This window comes from Zalophus californianus, chromosome 6, assembly GCF_009762305.2.
Source record: "Zalophus californianus isolate mZalCal1 chromosome 6, mZalCal1.pri.v2, whole genome shotgun sequence".
NCBI classification, from domain to species: Eukaryota; Metazoa; Chordata; class Mammalia; order Carnivora; family Otariidae; genus Zalophus; species Zalophus californianus.
This window is the reverse complement of record NC_045600.1, coordinates 135,592,889-135,615,295: the sequence shown is the minus strand read 5'-3', so window position 1 is coordinate 135,615,295 and position 22,407 is coordinate 135,592,889. Positions and strand designations below refer to the sequence as shown.

General features: G+C 46.7%; 1 protein-coding gene across 2 annotated transcripts in view; it reads left to right on the top strand.

Annotated features, from left to right (window-relative positions):
• SLCO3A1 (solute carrier organic anion transporter family member 3A1) overlaps nucleotides 1–22,407 on the top strand; it is a 320,044-nt gene that overhangs the window by 286,071 nt on the left and 11,566 nt on the right. For both annotated transcript variants that reach the window (XM_027571943.1, XM_027571942.2), the window contains exons 8-9: nucleotides 3,379–3,554; nucleotides 8,470–8,534. In XM_027571943.1, the coding sequence (XP_027427744.1) occupies nucleotides 3,379–3,554; nucleotides 8,470–8,534 (241 nt within the window). The remainder of the gene's footprint in view (nucleotides 1–3,378; nucleotides 3,555–8,469; nucleotides 8,535–22,407) is intronic.

Sequence of the window (22,407 nt, the reverse complement as noted above, 5' to 3'; positions counted from 1 at the left end):
AGACTGAATCCAGAGTGGATCCATTTCAGAAGGGGTTTTTCACTTCTCAGAGCAGAGAGGAACCAGGCAGTTTCCTTTTATGGTAAATATAATGCAGGCGAGCCCTAGTCCGGGTATTGGGCAAAAATGTATGACTGAGCATAGGCACCAGTTGCAGGTTACTTTTTAAACTGAAACAAACCTCACCAATCACATGGGTCATTCACCGGGTCCTGGCCCTGATCCCTCAGTTCCAGTACTCACATCACATTTCTAAGAGGCTGAGTTGGAGCTCACCTGTTAGGATGCTTGATGAGGCAGGACCATAACCATTCCCAAGGGCCCTGTTCCTCATTTATACCTGAGCACTCTTTGGGTCCGTGTGGTCCTCAGCACCCCCCAGACCTGGACCTCTCTCTTCTCCCGGGCTACTGCAGGAATCAGAGACAGAAGGACTTGAGGGTTTGAGAAGGATTTAGGATACAGTGAAATGAATAGGACTTGAGATCTATTCATTTGTTCGATAAATAGCTCTTGACTCCCTGTCATGAGCCAAGCCCTGGCCCCTAGAGCTGAGGATAAATTAGGGAGCAAAACCACAGTGGTGTCTGGCCTCACTAGCCTCATAGTCATGAGGAAGACGGATTAGACGTGGGAGTAAGGGGCGGGGTCCAGAATTACCACCCGGTTTCCAGAGAGTTAATAGGGTACCACTTCTCAGGCAAGAGATGCAGAAGGAAAGGAGGTTGGGGCGGGGGATGTGCATCTGTCAGGGTTTGGTCAGGAAAACAGCACCCACAAGTATGTTGGAAATAAAGAATTTAGTGTGGGAATCAGAGCTACTGTGAACATGGGGGAGTTGGGGAATTAAAATCTGGGAGGAGTGAGATGAAGGATCGGAGGACAGTTACTCCATCCCCAGAAGCACCTGCTCAGGTGGGTACGTGGGGGCTTGTGGGAAAATCCCAAGAAGCTGTGTTCACGTGGTTGCTGAGTGAGACAAAGGGGGTGCTGGCCATGTCAGCAGGCAAACAGCCACATCAGTAGAGGTGGGCACGGGGCCCCTGTTGTCAGCAGGACAGGCAGAAATGAGGGGGGTATAAACATGGATGCTAGGGCCAACCAGCACCTTCTGGGCACCTCCACAGGTGTGATGTCATCCCTGTGTCTGACTTTCTGAGGGTAGTGGCCTCTGCTTCACATCTGCCTTCTAAATCGCGCCCGTGTCGTGCCCCCCCCCCCCGCCCCGTCTAGCCCTTACCCCTGCAGGGAAGGGGGTTCTAGGGAAATAGCTCCCAGCGTAGGGGGGCGGGTAGCGCCAAGCTGACAGTGCAGAATCTGGCTCTGGATGTTTGTTTTGGATTCCGGTTGGAGATGGCAACAGGCTCAGAGCCCTGGGGCAGGATGAATCAAGTGGGCCTGGGAGGGTTATGGGCTGTGGAAGCCAGGGACGGGTGTGGTTCAGGGGCGTGCACTCCTGGGGGGGCTCCAGTAAGAGAAAAGTAGATGGTGGGTCAGGATATGGATTGGGTTCCTGCCTGTGGGGGACAGAAGCCAGCCCAGCCCGAGTGAGGGGGAGCTTGGGGGATGAGGCGGGTGGTGAGTGTAGACAGTTAGCGAAGTGTGGTTGTGAAGTTGGGGTCTGAGGAGGGAAGGGAACAGTTTTCCCCAACCCTGAGTAGGGAGAGAAGTGACATTTTAAGTTCTAGGTGGGGGGAAGTCCTGCCTCCTGGTAAACGCAGAGGGAAGAGCATGGCATATTGTGCTCCAAAACCATCTGCTAAGCTTCACCGGCTGTGTCTCAGCTCCATGAAATGCTCGGGAGAGTGTGCTTCAGACTCCGTCCTCCTGCCAGGAGCCACGAGGTCTCCTCCAGCCGTGTGGTGAAGGTCCTGCAGCGGGGTGTGGAGTGTGTCCTCATGGAAGGGGGTGCCGGCTCCTCGGGTGCAGAGGGCCCCGGCTCAGAGCCGGCTCAGCAGGGGGAGGCTTCCCAGAATGAGGAGGTTTTACAGAAGCCCTAGGAAGCCCCCAGGCAGAGGTGTGTGGGAAGGGGCAGAGGGGCAAGGCCTCAGCACCTCTGGGGGAAGGAATTACAGGAAACGCCACGGGGTACTGTAACTGGGCTATTTACACAGAGGCACCTGCTCTGGGCACAGCTCCTAGGAAGAAGGGTCCAGCCCCACACCCTGTCTGCCCACAGCTCTGCCCTGTGGATAAAAGCCCTGTGCAGGGCACAGCCATACCAAGTGGCCCTGATGGGGCAGGGACGGGGGGCACCTAAAGGGCCTTTGGACACCCCTGAAAGCAATCCCCTGTGGCTTGATGGAATGAGAAAAACCCCTACCTATGCTGTGTTCTGTGGGAAGAGAAAAGAAGGGACAGGGAGGGTGGAGAGGAACGAAGACAGGCAGGAAGAATGTGAAAGCCAAAGGGGATTTGTTTGACCCTCAGGAGGATTTTCCCTGGCGTGTGCTCTGAAAGCCAAGCAGTCCCGAGAAGAAAAGCAATGAATCATTTATGATTGTATTCATTAAAGGCCTCTGCACTATTATTATCAAACCTTAATTGGCTTGGCGCTCGCTTGGCACTGCCTCTCCCCGCCCCTTCTCCTGCCTTTGCCATCAGAAATTCCTCTGATGATGAAGGGGGGACCGGACCGCGCCCGGGAGCAGGGGCACCTGGGCAAGGATCCACCCGCAAGATCAAGTGGAATGCAGTCCCCCCCTTTTTTTTTCTCCTTGGATCAAGAATTAATAAATGTGTCTGGCTTGGGCTTTAGCTCGCTGCCCGTGTGTGATCTGCTCCGAGCTCCTTCCTGGCACCCCTTAGCCCCCTCTGCTTACCCTGTCATGTGAGAATGTTCCCATTAAGCTGCCCCTTCCGGTGGCCCCACAAGAGCAGCGACTTCGTGCATGACAATGCGTGTCCTTTGTTCCAAGTGCCACACTGGGCGTCGAACCCGGCAACAATATGCAGGTTACCCGATGTACTTCTTTTAATACACTTCATTGTAATTATCACTGCATAAAAGAGAGGACAAATTGGCGAGTAATTATAACGTGAATTTGGCAATGTTTTATCCTATTGTGGAGGCACAGTTTCCTTTCTAATTGTACTGGGGGGGGTGACCCATTTGTCTAGGGTACAGCTTATTGAGGGATTCTGGAACGTGGAAATGAAACACACAAGAGATGGGACATGGGCTTTCCTCCCCTTAAATATTCCTTTATTTGCATGTGTTTTGCAGCCTCCTTAAAAAGCTAACTCGTTTATTCAGGCCTAATTAATGGAATGCCACAGAATGCATAATTCGGCTGTGACAGCTCCAGCTGATGGATGGCTTTGGGTTCGGAAACAGGAGATGCCCCCAGTTAAAAGGGCCGAATACTTGCATTTCAGAATCTCACCGGCTGTGCGTGCCTCACGACTGTCCCGCCCGAGAACACGACTGTGGTTCCTGGAAAATGTCCCAGTCCCGGGTGCCAAGAGGCCTTCCTTACCTTCCTGTGTGTGATGTGTGTCTGCAGCATGATCGGGGCAATGGCGCAGACACCCTCGGTCATCATCCTTATCAGGTAAGCTCAGACCCAGGGACTGGCGAGTCAGCCTCACCTCTCGCCCTGCCCCTTGCCTACCTCGTTGGGTGTCCGTGGTCCTCAGGAGACCAGAACGTTGGGTACCGTGTGAGTCTCACAAGCCAGCTTCCTCAGGCTGATAGGGATCTGTTACCTTTGACAGGGACCTCACAAGAGACCAGAAAGTGTGGCCCAAGGGAGATGATGCACTTTCATACCCTCCCAAGAGTAGACTCTGCAGGTGATTATGAAAGGAACTGTGGTCCTACATTGATTTTTACAGAGAGCAGCATCGTTGGTGTAAAACAAAAATGGCATTGGACTAGCCAAGTCCTCAAGTCCAGCTCCCGTCCAGCCACTGATCAGCCACATGACCTTGGGCACATTTTTCCCTCAGACTTGTTTCTGAATGGGGGCCGGGGATTGACGTCATTGGTCCTGCTGGCCTCCTGCAGTGGTGTGGGTCCCATTGAGAACATGTGTGTACCAGAAGTGACCGCTCTTGTATAAATAGATGGCTGGAGAGAGCACCCGTAGTGTGTGGCTCCCTGCCTCTCGGGACCTGCCCTGGGGGCAGGGGAGGTGCCTCCGAGGTGAACTATGGCGTCATCTTCTGAGTAACTTGTACACTTGCCAAGTTATCTAGAGTTGTGTGAGGAACCTAGAAGTGGAATGCTCCATAACCCAGTGTCTCTACTGAACCAGAGGAAGTGGCACCAAACACAGACAGACCCACCTTCCTGGGATTTGGCTAATTCACTCCTAGGGGGTAGAAATACAAGTAGGAACGCAATGCTTGAGTGTGACCTGTGCCAACAACGCACATCCCCAGCTGCTTTATCCACCTCCTCTCTCTTTCTCCCCGTGGCCATCACATTTCCCAATCTCGGTTATGAGTTCCTAAGGAAGAGCATTTCTACGAAGTGCTTATGTGTTCGAGGAGGTCATTAGCAAAGCCTTGTTAATGTGCAGAAGGATTAAGGCAATAATAACAAAGTGCCATTCTATACTTGCTAAACTTGAGAAATCAGTGTTAAATATTCACACCCTGTCCTTGCAAGGCTGCAGCAAAACTGGTCAAATCGTATACTGCTGGTGGGATTGAAAAGCCTATCGCTCCAATTTTCAAAGAAGCAATATAGCATTGTGAATCAAGAGTCATAAAAATGTTCAGATTTTTTATGAGGTAACCCAGCCTCTCACCACTTAGGAAAATACTTCTCTACCAGAAAAACAGCTCTGTGCTGACAGATTTTTATTACAATGTTAACTATAATAGCAGAAGAACCTGAATTGGAATAATGAATTAAATTACAGTACTGTGCCATAGCTCAATCGGATAATGAAAATTCCTAAGAATGTGAAAAGTATTTGTGGAATGAACTATTGCATTTAAATTATATACGGAGGTTGATTATATATAATACGCATGTGGACAAAACCCATCAGACCCTAGGTATGGGTCTAAGGTGGCTGCATTATGGATAACGTATTTTTCATTGTTAGAAATTCCTGTGAAGTTATATTGTGTTGGTCACACACAAAAGGCACCAAGGTGCAGAAAGAATGACCTTCATGACAATTAGCAGTGACTAGTCGCCTTTCTCTGCTCCCCATGACTTCTGTACAAAAGAGCCTGCTCACTGTTTGTGACAGGCAGAGCAAACACAGAAAGTTGAAATCTTAATCACTTCCAAGTCCCAGCTTGATAAACAGCTCTTGGAGATTTTCAGGAAACATTTGATTCCTTCGTATAGATCAGCAGCAGATGATCTACATGACCTAGGTTGGGCCTCAGCCACCCCATAACTCCATGCTCTGCTGGGGCCTGCTGGAGGCACAGGCTCACACATTGGGTCCATCGAGATGACCGGGGTAGCACCTTATTCTGTCACCATCCCTGTCCGCTACGCCATCATAGATGTTTTAGGCAGACACGAGGGCAGAGCCTGGGCCACAGCCCAGGTGTGTGCCAGTCCTTACGCCGTCCCAGAGTGATGGCTCCACTGTAGTGTGCAGAACACCCGTAGGCGAGGATATAAGCTAACCCCCATCACGCCCCTCTTCGGAGCCCGCGCCGGGCTCCTGTTTTAATTACGTGTTTACATCCTTATTAGCATTCCCCTTCTACTGATGGGGAGGTGGAGGCTCAGAGAATGGTTAAGCAGTATTCTCAAGGTCATCAGCTCGTAAGTTGTAGACCTAAGCCCCCATCCCTGGCCTTGCCCAGACCTTTTAGTAACATTCAGACCTGAACCTTCCGTTTCTGCATAACTAGACCCGAGAAGGAAGACTCCCTCCGGGGGAACCAGTTCCCCAACAGGTTATGAAGGGAGATCTTAGCCCCTTGCTCATTTTATTCCTAATGACATGAGAGCTGAAAGGAAAGCAAATTTCAAGTGATAAGTATTCTAGCTCATGCGTATTCTAGCTCATGCCAGCACGTTTTCTTGAAAAGGAGAATTTGCTTTTATTTGGATGTCTTTCAATTCAGAACCTTCAAGTGAATGTGCAAAAACCAGAACCATGGAGCTGAAAATAGCTCCGAAGAACTTGGATTTTGTTTTTTTTGTTTTTTTGTTTTTTTTTTTTTTAAAGATTTTATTTATTCATGAGAGAGAGAGAGAGAGAGAGAGAGAGGCAGAGGGAGAAGCAGGCTCCCAAGGAGCAGGGAGCCCGATGCGGGACTCGATCCCAGGACCCTGGGATCATGACCTGAGCCGAAGGCAGACGCTTAACCATCTGAGCCACCCAGGCGCCCAGAACTTGGATTTTGAAACATGTCTATTCTAAAGAGAACTGGCTGTGGTTCTGTCCAGAAATGCTGATCTCATTGTTGATATTGTTCAGGTATCTGGTTTCATCAGCCAGAGAGTGGTTTTCCCATCACTCAGAGAAAGTCTTGACCTGCTGGCCCATATTGCACTCTCTATAATTGAGAAGAAATGGGTATTTCCCCAAGAATAACACATTTTTAGTTTTCACTGAAAATCTTAGAACTAGGGCAAAGATTGTAAAAACTACATCCATGTTCCTTTTGGTTTGATGGTGTCCTTTGGCCACTCTTCCAAGAAGCCAAAGACATGCCCACCTGAGGCTCGAACCAGGTGGTAGGTCATTGGAATGGATGGCGTTGGATGGTGAGATGAATGACCTCTGGGGTCATATAAAAATATAATTTTAGCTACCAAATCCATAGTCAGAGTGTGTATCCTGGGTATTAGATATCCAATGGTACTTTGTTTCTGACATTTATTTTCTACAGAACTGATTGCCTAGGTCCTCCCTGTGTTGCATGGGTCTTCCTGGTCTTTCAGCCATATTGAAATGCTCCTGGTGTTTCCAAAGGCTCAGCCACACTGGACTGGTTCTAGGCCTAGCCAAGTCCTTCCAGGAGTCATAGTCGTGTGGTTACCTCTCCATCTCCCCTAGGGACTCCTGATGGAAATAGCATAAGGGGAAGTTTCTCTGCCAGTGGTGTCCAGGATGACCTAAAGCAGGTGTGCATGGAGTCGGGCAAATATGTCTCCCTTCACAACCCCTCACCACTCCGCCAGAGATGGGGCCAGCCTGGGTCATGAGTGAGAGACATGTGCCTACCCCTCCACCCACTTATATATTACTCAGCATATCATCACTGCACTCATGGTGAACAAGATACAAATTGTCCCTTCACTCAAGGAAAGAGGACAAGCATTGAATTAATACGAGTTTCAAGAGTAAGAGGCATTTCAAAAGAGATGTGTTATCAGCTGTGAGGGCCCCTTTATCTGGAATAGGTCCCTTTCCAAACCTCCTCTACTGTCGTACTCATCCCAGAAAATGTTACACTCTGAGAATATTCTAGAAAATGTGCAAGAGAATCATTCTAAGGGACTGTTGTAGATAAAGCAGAGCCAGGGTGATTGAGTCAGTTCAAAACAAAGAACCATGACTCTATGAAGGTACTTTTCCAATTTAAAAGGTACTGACACTGGATATAGATGAATGGGTTGTTTTGCAAGTGCGGTCCATCTGCGGTGTCAAACCATGCCCGTCTGGATGATTTCACAAAATAACCTGAGAAGGTCGAGGGTGTTCATGGTGCTGGCTGTTTGTGAAGCCAGAAGAGAAATGGTCTTCCTAGTTGATATTTCCCCAATACATGTGTGCTACCAACTTAAGATGTTTTCCTGTCCTGGCAAAAGCAAAACGCCTTTAAAGGAAGACTTTAGGGACCACATTTGCATGTCTTTCTTCCAATGACAAGATTAGCCCTGTTATTAAAAAACACTTTTAAACTTATCTTGTCACTGCAGTTAGTTCTTTTTCAGACTTTAGGCAGAGAAAGCCGAATGAATGAATGAATGAATGAATGAATGAATGAATGGATGACCAACCAACCAACCCACCCATTAATTTCTAAAGAATGGCTCTGAGGGATGGGGTGGCTGGGTGATAGACACTGGGGAGCGTATGTGCTATGGTGAGCGCTGTGAATTGTGCAAGACTGTTGAATCACAGATCTGTACGTCTGAAACAAATAATGCAATACATGTTAAGAAAAAAGAAAAGAAGAAGATAGCAGGAGGGGAAGAATGAAGGGGAGTAAGTCGGAGGGGGAGACGAACCATGAGAGACGATGGACCCTGAGAAACAAACTGAGGGTTCTAGAGGGGAGGGGGTGGGCTAGCCTGGTGATGGGTATTAAAGAGGGCACGTTCTGCGTGGAGCACTGGGTGTTATGCACAAACAATGAATCATGGAACACTACATCAAGAACTAATGATGTAATGTATGGTGATTAACTTAACAATAAAAAATTTTTAAAAAAAAGAATGGCTCTGATGGACGGCAGTGGATGACTCTGGGGTCTGTTAATTAAAGCGAGTGGTAAGAATCTTTTCCTCTCTCCTCTTCACCTCTTTGCACGTAGGACAGTGAGCCCTGAACTCAAGTCTTACGCCCTGGGAGTCCTGTTCCTCCTCCTCCGTTTGTTGGGTATGTATGCTCTCTTTATTCCCTCAGTAATGAATTGGATGCTTATGACCAGGTGAGTAAATATCCATGACTTTGTCCCATTTCTTGAGCTTGCCTTTTTTTTTTCTATGAATTTTAATAACTATTAGTAAACAAGAGAAACTTTAAATCTGTACGTTTTGCTCTGGGTTTAGACCTGTTCTCTCTCTGGGTACTGCAAAGTTTTCCTTTATATAAACTCTGTCTCTGTGCCACACTGAATTTTCAGCGGCATAAGAAGGGGAAAGTGATGGCACCAAAGGGAAAGAAAACATTTGATGGTGTAACGTGGCTCCCTCATTAAGCAAACCCCGTGCAGCTCATGAAATGCTTCGTTTATGGGGCTGCCAGCTGGGACAGAGAGGGGTTCTTACAATGCCTCACAAATGGAAACTTTGCACCCTTTAAATTTTACCAAACTGATTGAGTTTATTTACCTTGGGTTTCCAGGATGGGGCAAATGTGACCTTCATGCTATAGAGCGTAGATTCCAAGGTTTGGTATGTATAAGGAATTAAGTCTAACCCTCTCATTTTTAAAATGAGCAAAGACAGCACGGGAATATTCCATGGTTCTCCCAGGTTCCTAGGACAGGCTTAGGCGAAGCTGGAAAGGCCAACCAGGTAACCTAGCTGCCAGGCATGCCCCACCCTTCTCCCTGGAGACCTCTGTTGCTTTATGAACGTCCCTTTGTCAAGGCCAAGATCAAAACAGGGTAACTTTTTCCCCTTGAATACTAGTGGCGTGGACATTCTATGGCAAATCAATGTGCAAAGGGAGATAACCAATGGTGTGTATTTTTAGAGTAAAAATTAAACTCCTCATTCTAAGTGTATCACTGTGGATGAGCACAAAGACTCAGCTATAGAAATGTTTATGAAAATGTTTGTAAAAAATGAAAAAATTGGCAACCACCCAACTGTCCAAGAGCCGGGGAATTAGTTACATCCATTAATGTCCAGCATCCCAGTAGGATTTACGGCCCCCTCTAAAATTCTGGAAAGTGTTTATAGACTTAGAAAGGGCACAAGCCATGTGGAGGGGGAAGAAAAGTCTATAATATACTATATACTCAAGTGTTTTTAAAGTATAAACGTGTTGAAAATATTAGAAAGCTAAACACAAACATGGTATGTTATTGTCTGAGTAAAGAACATGTAAGGCGTATTTTCTAAGTGTGTTAAAATTTTGTATGAATATGTATGTGCCTGTTACTCTTATGATGAGATGAATTCCTGTATAACTGATATATGGAAGAAGAACATTCACCCTTAGAACATTCATAAGGTCCTCCCTGGGGAATGGCAAGTTCTGGGCAAATGCCCCTCCTCACTTCCCTTCTCTGTCCGTGGCAAAATATTTCCAGTGGTTTGCTGTGATCCTTCCTCCCATGCCCAGGACAAGGTCTCAGCATTCTCTCGACCATTATCAATCCATGGATGTTGGTACACAGAGGGAAACTTAAATGGCATTTGTATCTTATTTTGATCTTGCAGAAAGCAGAAATTCTCTAGGTATGAAGATACCAAGGTAAGACAAGTTCAGTAGAAATTCAAACCTAAAACATTTAGGCCTCCCTGGAAGTTGTAGTGGATTTTAGAACTCTGTAACCACAGGGTAATCATTATGTGTTTTTTCTTTTTTTTTTTTTCTTCTTCTCCTCTGGAGGGTTGAGTATGCACGCATCACAGTGCCTCACCCCTGCCGCCCTGATTTGGGTGGATAAAGGAGTGTGTAACATCAGGTAGCAAGTTGGGGACCCTTATTTCTGTAAATGGTAAAATCGTTTCACATACACATTGATTCAACAAACTAATATTTATTGAGCACCTAATGGGTTCAGACTTCCGTGGACCATGCCCAGGTAAGTGGGCACAGCCCTCCTCCTGGGGGGTCCTCGGGCAAGCTGACCAGGGAAGGTGGAACTCCCCCATCTGTGGAGTTGCTCTAGGGGAATCTCTGCACCTCTAAACAGATGCTAAAGACTCAATATGGGTGGTAAAAAAAAAAAAAAAAAAAAAGTTACCCTTTAGAATAACTTGATAGCATAAAATGAAAAAAAAAGTTGGTAAAATATTTCTGAAATGTTAATGAGAATTACGGGACAGTTGAAGACAGAATGGAAAATTACAGAGCTCGTTTAATGTGATCATTAAGATCATTGTATATTGCCCTAAAGCAGTTCTACTGTTTGTATGTCTGCCCCAGCAATAATTAACCAGGCATTATCCGGAATAGTATTTTTCAACTTCTGTGACTGATCCCCAGCGAGAGATAAGTTTTACATTATGACCCAGTGCACACATACATATGCAGTAATATAGCTGAAACAAAAATTTCACAAAACAATACCCTTAATATGTATGTATTCTGTTCTATTCCATGCTTTTTAAAAAGTTGGTCATGACCCACGATATTGATTTTGTTTCCCATTTATGGGTCACAAATCACAGTCTACATAACTCCACTCTAGCAGGATACGATAGCTTCATCTCTTACTTAAAAGCAGCTTATCAAAGAAGTCTTTGCAATTGCCGGATTCCATTTCCTGCAGCACCCAGTCAGATTAACCACCATTACTTAGTGAGGGGTCAACCAAGAAATCAGATTCCGCAACACTGTCGGCCTTTGTGATTGATTGGCCCTGTGTGGGTAGTGGGAATTCAGTGGAGCATCACGGTTTGGTGTGACAAGATACAGGATGGCGTCAGCATGGGTGCCGTGGGGACAGGTGGAAGAGCCACCAAACCCGGCCTTGGCAGCGGTGTGGGTCTGAAACCATGTGATGTCCACTTTAGACATGAAGACGGAGCGAGAGTTATGTAGGTGAGCAAGGAGAGAGTGCTTTATAGGGAGGGCCTTACAGAAGTATGAGCCTGGGAGGGAGCATCATGTTTGGGGCTGCAGGAAGCCCCATGTGGCCGGAGTGTGCGGGGCAAGCAGAGACTGGCAAAAGATGGGCAGGAGTGGGCGGCCATCAGGAATGTGATCCGAAAGAGTCGTTGCCCTGTCGACGGGTTGACCTTTAGCTCTAAGGCAGATGAAGTCATGGGTGTACTTTAACCAGGAAGGCACCAGATGGTTGTGCATTTGAAGAAAGCCCACCATCTGCTATAGGGAGACTGAGAATGTAGGGACTGAACAGTAAGCCACTGGTATAACAGAGTAGCTGATGGCCTGGGTGGGGAGGTATGGATGGAGGAAGCATATTCAAGGCTTAATCTCCGAAAGGAAGTGTACACACTGGAGTATGTAAGAGGAAAGAATCCACGGTGAAACCTCCTTAAAAAGGCTTGGATCACACGGTGAACGGGGACATGGCTCATGGAAACAGGAAGCCCAGGAGGAGGGGCAATTTGGGAGTGGCATAGACCAGCACTGTCCAGTAGAACTTTCTGGAATAATGGAAATGGTCTATATTTGCATCACCTGTGGCTATTGAGCAGTTGAGATGGGGCATCTATAAGTTTTAGTTTTTACTGAGTTTTATTTAAGTAGTCACATGTGGCCAGTGGCTATCGTGCTGGACAGTCTCTGAGGCACCACCCTCAGGGAGGCAGAGCGTGAGGGAGTGGGGCAGCACGGGGAGACCACTCTTTCCAGATACTTGGCTGTGAAGAGTATAAGGAAAGAAGGTAGGACCCAGAAGGGAATGTGAGATTATATGTTTTTCTTGTTGCTTTAAACGCCAGTGGAACGGGATTGATAGAGCAGGAGCACGGACTGTGGTGGCAAGGGTCAGTGTGGCTCAGGGAGCTTCCCCAGCAGCCCTGGAGTGGAAGTGCAAACGTGGTCGGTAGTATCAGTGGCAGGTGCGCTGGAAAGAGTATGGGGCAAAGAAATTAAGGATGATGGCCAAAGTGGGGCTAAGTGGTGGACCGTGGTACGTAGGCTAGATAAGGGAAACAGGACACAAAGCCCAGGGTGTGGCATGGCCAGAGAGGAAAGGAAGTAAGTGGCTTTGACATTGAGGAAGAGTCCATGAAAGCCTGGGGTGAGGAACTGCCTGTCCGTGGAGAAGTCCAAATCACCCAGGACAGTGGCAGAAGTTGAGTGGGGGAGAAGGACACTGAGCTGAGTCAGGACATTCAGAGTCAACAGAATGGTCGGCTCATAGCAGAATCCTTGATGCATTCAAATCCGTCCTTCTTCATCCTTTTGCAAATGTCCTGATCGCTGCTTTTCTCTCTGGGTCTTGGCAAGCCAGCTGCTTGAGGGTCTGGTCCAGAATCTTGCCCCTGGGGTCTACTGCATGCTGTGGATGGAAACAGATATTCACTGAGATCCTGCTACATCCAAGGCACTGTTCAAGAGGCTGCAAAGAACATAAAAATATGCAGGAGCCAGTATCCTGCCCTCACGGGGCTCCAGTACGAGAATGAAGCAAGGACCAGGCATATGTAGGCCTGGACCTTGAATTTCAAGGGAAAAAAGATTTTACTTGGCTAAGTAGTTGCCAGTGTGGAGCAAATGACAGATAAAGATGGGAGAGTGGACATGCATTCAAAGTTCTGATTTAGGGAGGTCAGCCTGGGAGCAAGGTTGTTCCGCAGGGTGCGACACAATGAGCCAAAGCATCAGAGAGAGAAGCAGCAAACCAGGGTAGAGCAGTGGAACTAAAACGGCAACGACAGGTGGAAGCGTATGGTGGAGGTAACGTCTATTGAAACCCCCCCCCCCCCCCCGCCAACTGACTAGAGGAAAGCAAAAGAGAACCAACAGAACCACAAGATGGAGCAGAAGATTCCAGCCCCTGGCACTGAGCGTATGGAGAAGCCTTATCCTGGAGTAAGAGACACAATCAATCAGTCGTCTCAAGGGTATTGTCGGGGCTGGGCTGGCCATCAGCCTCTCCTCCCACAAATGCCTGCTCTTAGCTTTCAGAGCAACCTGCTAGGCAAAAAACACAGAGAACATCAGCCCCTGGGTGTACCTCTGGACCCGTGTGTCCTTCCTGAGCAAACTATCCTTGTGTCTTGGGTGATTCTTGAACTACTCCAGGAGCAGCGCATCTAGGAAGCTCCCGATGTGGCTGGTCAAACATTTGCTAGGCTCCTACCCTGAAGTCTTGAATCTAAAGAAGTTCTACAGGCAGGTGGAAGAAATGAACACATTAAATGAGCGCTTTGGAAGAAGTAAGCACAGCGCGCCGGAAGCCGTAGTCGAGAAGCCACACACCCAGGGATGGTCAGGCGTGGGGTGTGATGGTGGGGGTGTATGAAAGACGCCTCCCACTCACCTGTGCACCTGTTTGCTTATTCAGCAAACATCTATTAAGCAATGATGTGTCCGACATCCTGAAGTCCCCTCATCACCCAGGATTCACTTCCTTACCTGTGCTAAGGTGGCACGCATTTTCACCGTGGACCCCTCTGCAGGCAGACCCAGCCGGCTTTGAGTACCCCCTGCCATTCCTGACCAGGTGGCCTTCGGGAAGTTATTTAAGCTCTTCGAGCCTCAGGGACTTTAGCAAGGAGCCCAGTAATGAAGTGAGAACAAAGTAGCACCACCCAACTTCCCAGGTTTAAGAAAAGGGAATGTGAAATACCCACGGGCCATGCTGGCTGGTGCCAAAGTCCAGTAGCATCCTTGGCCTTGCTGAAGCAGAGAGAATCTATTTTTCTACCAACCCTCTCAGTAGGACATGTGCTTGGACATGACAGTAATTCTGTCAGGCTGAAGAGGGATTCCGTGGTGATTCCAAGTCTTGGCAGTTAAGCTGGGGAGGAATGGGTAGGTTTGGAAATGTAAATGGCAAGAGTAATTTTCAGCTTCCATTTTGTCCCAAAAAGGTATGTGAACTTAGTTTTCTTACAAAAGCCTTTAAGTTCACCTTTAAAGTTTAGACCAAAGAATATAAATAGGCCCAGTTTTGTTTTTTTTTTTTTTAAAGCAGGGGACTGAATTTAAATAGTCAAAATATAAGACCATGGGGTTTAATTTCCGTTAATAGATTTCAGGAAGACCATTTCCTTGAACAGTACTGCATTTTTTATATATATAGGTAGATAGATAGCTGCAATTTGGGCCAGAGTATAATAGGAAGTAAGATTTAATCCTTTTAATATCCTCTGTAATAGCACGTAACAGCACGGAGTCTCCAGATACCGTTCCCAACATACAGCAAGTTCCCGGTGTCCCAGAGATGGGGCACTGGTTCATGCCCACTCCATCCATGAGCTCCTCCCCAGGAGACATAGGCAAAAGGGAGAGGAGGCTACTGCAGCCTCCAGGGAGGAGCGTGTTCTTCTAAAACATGCAGTTTCTTAAAATACTGCACCGTTATCACCCTCCCTCTTTATTCTCTAGGTAATTGAGAGCATGACAGAATGAAGATGCTCAGAGCAGAAGTAGGCACTAATTTTACACCTTATCCACTTGACCTCCCTTCTGGAAGCGGCTGATTACCCGCCACAACTGACTTACTCTTACGACACGAAGGATTCTTGCCAGTTGGGGGTCATTCTCGGAGTCTTGTCTTGAAGGGTGTTCAGCTCTCTAGAGATGGTGCTGTAAAGGGGGACACGTTTCCAGGTCTCCAAAGAAGAGGAAAGGAACCAGATCTGTTAAGAGCCAGCTACCCGAGGGGCTCTCACAAATGCCATCTCATTTAATCTGTATGAAAACTCCATACCAGAAGGCATTTTGTGCGCATTTTAATAAACGATGCAACTGAGATTCAGTGAAGTTGAGTGACTTCCCAGGGTCACTAGCTCCCAGGTGGCAGAGCTGGAATCCAGAGTCGGCTGTCTCCAGTCCCAAAGCTCTCATCACCTCCCCACCACCAAGCATCCTGCAGCCTTGAGCTCCCTGCCTCAAGAAAGGCGACTGTCAGCATTTTCTCCTGACAAGCATCTGCCAGTAGTCGTGCCTGAGGTGTTCTCCAAAATACTGTTTGCTTACTAAACAGTCTCCCAGCCTTCTCGATGCATTAACGACCCAGGAGAAGGGAGGACTCCGCACTTTGCAAAGATCAGAACGTGTGTGTGTGTGTGTGTTTCACCTCTGAAAGCTTCAAAACCAGCCTTCCGCCAGCCAGTTATTCCTAGGAGCTTAGCGGGAGGGTAAATAAGTTGTTTTCTATAGCCCTGAAAATCCCTGATAAGAGCCCTAAAATCTTCTCGTCAAATCAACAGACTTTGAATTAGTAAGAAGGAGATTATTGGGTTTGGGGTTTTGAAATGTCAAGCCTGGGACAAATAATTAATCTCTCTCAGCTTCAGTTTCTCTGCATATAAAATAGGGGGTGTGTTACAGGGTCATGGAGGGGGCTTATAATGAGAGTACCGCCCCCACACAGTGCTGGGGAGAAGGGGTAGTTAATAGTAGTTATTGTGTTAACCTTAAGAATGAAAGTTATTTCCTAGCAAAAATGGGTTTATTCAGGAATAAGAGAATTGCAGTTCAGGACATACAGGCTACTGCAAAACCACAGGCAAGTCCCATTGTAAACAAAGGAGAGGGATCTTACTTTATCTAGAAAGAGGAGGAGGTTGGGAGGGGTTGTTCTGAAGGAAAGCACAAGTCCACAGTGGTGATGGGTCCTCAGTGGCTGAGTTCCTGGGATGGTGGATTAAAGGAGATGCAATGTACTTTATTCCCTCTCAGTGCCCGTAATTGATGATTCTTCCACTGGGATCCATAATTAACCCTGAGGGGTATGCCTCCTTGCTGTCTTCCCCTACTCCATTTCAGTGAGGTGTCCCTTTATTTTTTACATTTTCCCCTTTTGATCAAGATCTTTCTCCAGAAGCATCACTGAGCAAAAGTCACGTTTTCGTAATTCAGTGGCCTTTGTCCCTCATTGCCAGGATGGATCTTTCCTGGGTGTTGTGTCACATGGCAGTGGGACATTGTGCAGATGGGAAACCTACTAAGGTCCCATTCGAGTAACAAGGACAGGTAGCAGAAGTCTCAGGCACTGGAGATCATGTCCTTATTGGGTATAGTGTTTTTACAAAGGTTTGACAGGGAGTAAGTACAGAATCAAAAGTAACACTACCATTCCAAATTGTGTGATGAGGTTTTAAAACAAGATCCTAGATCTGAAAGGAGCCAGCTCAAACTATTGGCCCTCATTCCAGCTTAGGGAAGAAAAATTCCCCCTTCCGGAGATAAACCCCAGAGTCACATATGCCTCCTGGGAGTCCCCACTCAAAGCAGTCATGAGGACAGAACAGTGGACACTGCAGGAACTCCCTAGAAGAATTCACCATGTGCATTTGGGAAGATACACTGCATGTGTATAAACATGAAGCAGTCGTGGGTGAACTTTCTGCAAAACAGCGAAACTTCAGAGATGTTTAAAAGCAGCATTGTTATCTTGAAAGAACTGCTGGAACTTAGAGATGTTACTAATAATAAAGTTGAAAATTCGGAAACCATGAAGTTTGGATAAGATCCTAAGTCTGTTACTAATAATAAAGTTGAAAATTCGGAAACCATGAAGTTTGGATAAGATTCTAAGTCTGTTAATATCCAGATGAAAAAAGACTTCTTTGAGCCCAGAATCTTCTCACAGGCCTGGCCCACGGATCCCAACGGATGTCGTCTGCTTCGGTGCTGGGAAATCTTTATTTTCAGGTCACCAGATGGGTGCGGGTCCAGTCAGGGTTTGGTGCTCTCTTTGGATGAGTCACGTGAATCCAGGAGTCCGTTTTCTGGCGTTTGGCAGCACAGGGTTGGTTAGCAGTGTGAGGTTGAAGAACATCTTTCTGGAGGTGTCTTTTCCAGTAGACCAAAGGTCCAGGTTGCCAGATGTAATGCTCTCCCACGAGGGCACAGTGAAAAGATTGTTCCACTGAAGCATGGCTGTTTTTATAGAAGCAATGAGGCCTTTACAGTATTGAAGTATATCTTATCAACGGCGGGTCAACGTGTTACCAAACCAAGTTGGGCTTCCGGTTGCCCAAGAGGCCAGTATTCCAAGAGACGAGTTTGTGATTGGAAAGGAACATGAGCTTTAAGGCTGGTCACGTGGGAAGAAGGCAGGCTCTTGTCCAAAAGCCAACTCTGAGGTTTCCACCTGGCCCAGAGGTTTCTAAAGGGGTTTAGGGTCATCAGCAAAGGGAGTGCGGTGGCCTGTGACATTTCTTGACCATGTGCAGACGCGATGCTGCTGGCTACAAACATTCTCTCCGTGCTCGGGGGTGCCGGTTCTTGTGAGGTACAGGAGTACTGTGTTCTATGGGGGCAAGGGCAAGGTCTACGGCTACACAACGAGGGGTCAGTAAAGTCATCTGTGTGACCTCAAAACAAAAAAAAAAAACAACATTTTGCTTTAAAAATTGCTAGGCTAATTAGAAAGCTGAAGTGGCTTCAAAGAGACTTGCTGGCTTCTAGGGCCTGGCAAAGTTCTGGTCTTTCCTTCTGAAGGCCAGTGCTCTGCAAATCTCCAAGTAAATTAGTTCTGCTACAGATCAAGGGACTTAGGTCAGCAAGTAAGAGTTAACTTGCTTCACTTGAACACACTCCTTAAGACCAGCTGGAGTGCTGTTACCAAAGGAGGCAGGAGACAAGCACGGTAGACGTCCTGTGACTATCCCAGCAGGGGTGGAGCTGAGATTTAGAAAGCAAAGAGCAGTGCTTTCAGCCAAGGTTTTGGGAGGGTTCGCTACAACTTTTGCCAATGGTGTATTCATAGCACCGTGAGTCCATTCAGATAACCCTGAGGACTGAGAATGGGATGATGGCACGATGAAAGTGTTCCAAAACTGGCCAAACAGCACAGACTTTCAAAGCACCTGACAGGTAAAATGTGTCCCCAATCACTATGAATTTCGAGAAAAGTTCCCCAGGTGGGAATCATTTCTTCTAACAGAATTTCAGCCACAGAGAAAGCAGTGGCCTGTCTGTAAGGGAAAGCCTCAGTCCAGTGAGGAAACATACAAACCATGACTAAAACTTATGAAATTCATCTGCAAACCTCGAATGGCCCATTAGTTAATTTAAAGCGTCCTAGAGCAACGCAAACAGGTTTCCCTGCGTTGTGTTTTGGACAGGGCGAGACAAGTGAGGCACGCACATTGTTGGCCTTCTTGGTATTTCCTCACCAATGTTGGTTCATCCATGGTATCATTTTGTCAGTAGACCAGTGGTTTAGTACATTGGGAAGTAGTGGGAATTTTAGAATTCTAGAATTTCTGGTAGGGCCAGATGGTTAGTTGGTTCAAAGCAGAGTTCTCTCTTTTTGTTGAACCAACAATTATTAGACTTCTAATGCTGTTTTTCCTTCTCTGGGGCCTATTGTTGGGCATCTCTGGTCAGTTTTTCCAAATGATCATTTGCAAGAACATCCCTTTGGACCATGACAGGTTTTGAGGGATCTATTTGAATCTCGATGTGAGGCATACTATGGATTCTACCAATAACAACTGAAGATCTTGCCCGTAAAAAGGATGGTAGCTGATCCAACAGGGACAAATGATTGGTGTCCCCAGACTCAGCTACAGTGCGCTGCCAGAGTCGGAACAAATAATAGATGCTGAAGGGTCCTTTAATTTGCCCGGTTGGCTATTTTGATTACTACTGTCAGGTTCTTTGGAAGAAAGAAATTCTGGCATGATATTTTTCTAAGAAGTCTCAGCCCAATAAATAAATAAGGAGAAAAGGGTATCAGTGGGCCTAAACAGATGGGACTAGGTTCAGAGATGGGAAGCTCTTGAGGTTTATTAAAGATCCCCACTATTTGAACTGGTTTCGTATCCGAGGCAGGGGCTTGAGCAACGAGAATGTAGCGCTGGTGTCAATAAAGACAGAGATTCATTCCCAATCTGGAGAGTGGTTTCTCTGAGCTGATCAGGAAAAAAGATTGGGAAGAGCTCCTGTAGTTCCTCGGAGCCCCAGTACTGGGAATTAAGAGGACATCCGAAAAGGCTGGATAGAAGGCTGCAGGTGCCCGGAGCACTTTGTAACCATCTTTTTTCCACGGTCCCGGCCCTTAGCAGTAATACCAGAAATTAGGGAAGGGTTGGTTTCGTTTAGGGGTGTTCATTGGCCAGCATTGGAGATTAAGAATTTTAGTACTTTCTTTTAGGTGACTCATCTAGGGTACAAGTGAGCTGATTTGCCACATTAAATCTGCGGTGGGCAGTTTCCCATTCCAACCTGATCCTTTTAACTAAAGAAGAAATACCGGAGCGCCTGTGTGGCTCAGTCAGTTGAGTGTCCAATTCTTGATTTTTGGCTTAGGTCATCAGCTGAGGGTCGTGAGATTGAGCCCTGCGTCAGGCTCCGTGCTGAGTGGGGGCACTTCTTTGGATTCTCACTCACTCACTCTCAAACAGTAATAAAAAGAAAATAAATAAAATACTGTGTTAATAATATTAACAAATAATTAATAAGTTGAGTTCAGTGCTCCCCGGGTGGATTCTACATCTAAAGGAAGACCAGAATGTTCTTTAAAGACAATTTGGAGTTGATTGTAATAGTCATGAACAGGTTCATCAGGCTTTTGTGTGCAAACTTGAATTTTGTTCCAGTCAACAGGCTTAGTAAAAGTTCTATAATTGCTTGGTGAAGCTTTTGCAGAGAGTGTCCTAGCATCCTGCCAAAAGTTAGGGGTCTGTTTTCTCTAAATCCCCTTCAGGCTGTTCCCATCGGGCTAGTTTCATCCATTGTTTGGCCAGGACCTCACCAACAGGCATGTGGACTAATACAAATCTGAGAAACCAGGTTGGTAAATGTGAATAACTCTGTTAAATTCTTCAGCAAACCTTATGGGGGTCCTCAGTCACTTTGGGAAACTGTAACTATGTCTCACAGTTTGGCCCTATTCCAGGGAACATAAGAAATGGGGGGCTTATTTGGATCCTCCAATACTTAACTTTAAAGGAGATTTTAATAGGTCTGGAAGAGGAGGGAGAAGTTCCTTCATAGGGAAAGGGAAGTTGAAAGAAAAGATTAGCTTGGGGCAATATAGAGGACCTGCAGAGCAAATAGAGGAAAATGGTGCCAGAGGTTGGATCTGAGCCAGGAGGCTGCCATATATCCTGAGACAAAGAGGAACAAGGAAGGAGAAGAGCGGCTTTAGCTGCCCTTTTTTCTTTGTTTGCCTCAGCTAGTATAAATTTTAGATTCCTGATAATGTTTGGAAGCTGCAAAATACCAATCAATATAGGCATGCCATTCAGTTGATAATTTTAGAGCCAGGACTGTCCAATCCAGTTTTGAGAAGAGTCAGTTTAGGAAGATGGAAGGTTCCCCACTAAAGTTCCAAATGATTTTCGGTTAATTTGGTCCATTTAGTTAGAAATGCGCATGAAGAGGGACTGCAGTTTTTAAACATAAAGCCAGCTGGGGTCCCAGAAGGGGGGAGGGCACCCCCTAAAGCATTTTGAGGGCTGGCAACATACAACTCCAAAAAGGGCCTAACGGACTCCCATTTCTTAGTGGTTCATTCTCTAAAGTAACAAAAATGTCCTAAACAGCACAGTTTTTCAACGGGAAAGACATGATTCCAAAAGGAATCCTACCAAAGGCCAAATGAGTACTCTCAGAAAGTACAAAGCCTTAAAACAGATCCCGAATAAAGTCTGGAGAGCTCAAAACACAGAGTGGAGCTTGAAATCCAGGAAAAAACTTACCTGCAAACTCTAAGGTCATCAGGAGAGCAGCTCACTTGGCTCTGGGGGCCCGCACGGCTTTACTCTCAAAGTGTTCTAGCTTTTACTAAGCCTGTTGATTGGATCCTCTCTGGATCCCACTCTGATCACTAAATAATGTGAACCTTAAAAATAAAAGCCCATTATTTTACCAGCAAAAAAAAAAAAGTCGGGGGGGGTGCTATTCGAGAATAGCAGGATTGCAATTCCAGGCATGTAAGCTACGGCAAAACCATAGGCAAGTCCTATCCTAAACGCGGGGGGGGCGGGAGGGGGGGAGATTACTTTATGGAGGAGGACCCCCACTATACCTCGCAAGGGGTAGTGAATGAAAGTCCAGTGGAGAAGAGCAAGAGTTCAGGGCGATGACAGGTTCTTACTGGCTGAGTTGCCCGGGTCGTCCATTTCTTGTAGGAGATACGATGTACATCTCTCCCTGCTGGGGGTCTGTAATTGACAGTTCTTCTGGTTGTATGGCTCGCCCTTCTGTCCTCCCTACTCCACTTGAATGAGGTTTCCCTTAGTTAACTTCCGCCATTGTAAGGGAGTCTCCCATTGGTGTCTGGGGAGGTGGGATCTTGCAGGGACAGCCCGAGCGTGTATTTGGTCCATCTGAGTGAGAAACAGAATGATGAGTGGCCACATGTGAGAATTAGCCATCAGCTGGAACTCCCCTCCGTGACTAATCAGGTGAGTGCTAGAATGACGTCTGGTGAAAGAGATCCGGTCAGTTCTTCCTCTCGTATTCTGTGCACACCTGAGAGCCAGAGCGCCCCTTTGGGGAAGAATATTTAAAGTCACTATAAAAGAAGATGAATTTGGTGGAAAAGCCAATTTTTTTTTTCAGAAATCTAAAAGGAGCCTCATAAAGGTTATACTTAAAGTCTTAAACCCAGAGTTTAAACGGTTACCCCAAGTCCCCTGTAGAACATGAATCAGGTAACAAGAGCTCTGGCCATGTGGAAGGACCAGACCTGTGCATAACACCGCATTTGTACCGGTGCTCACCTTGACCCTGGCCGGGGGTGGGGGGGACCGGAATTAGCTCCATTTTTAAAGATCAAGAAACGGAGACACCAAGAGGTGAAGCAACTCGCCCCAAGGCTTTCGACTCAAGTTAAAGGTTCGTTCTTTTCTCTCACAAAGGCTCTCCAAAATATTAAAAACTTTTCTAGGCACTTAGCTTTCTAATTTCTGTTTGAAGGGCTTTTCTGACTCCTTCCAGGGCTGCGTCATCTGGTAATGGAGCTTGA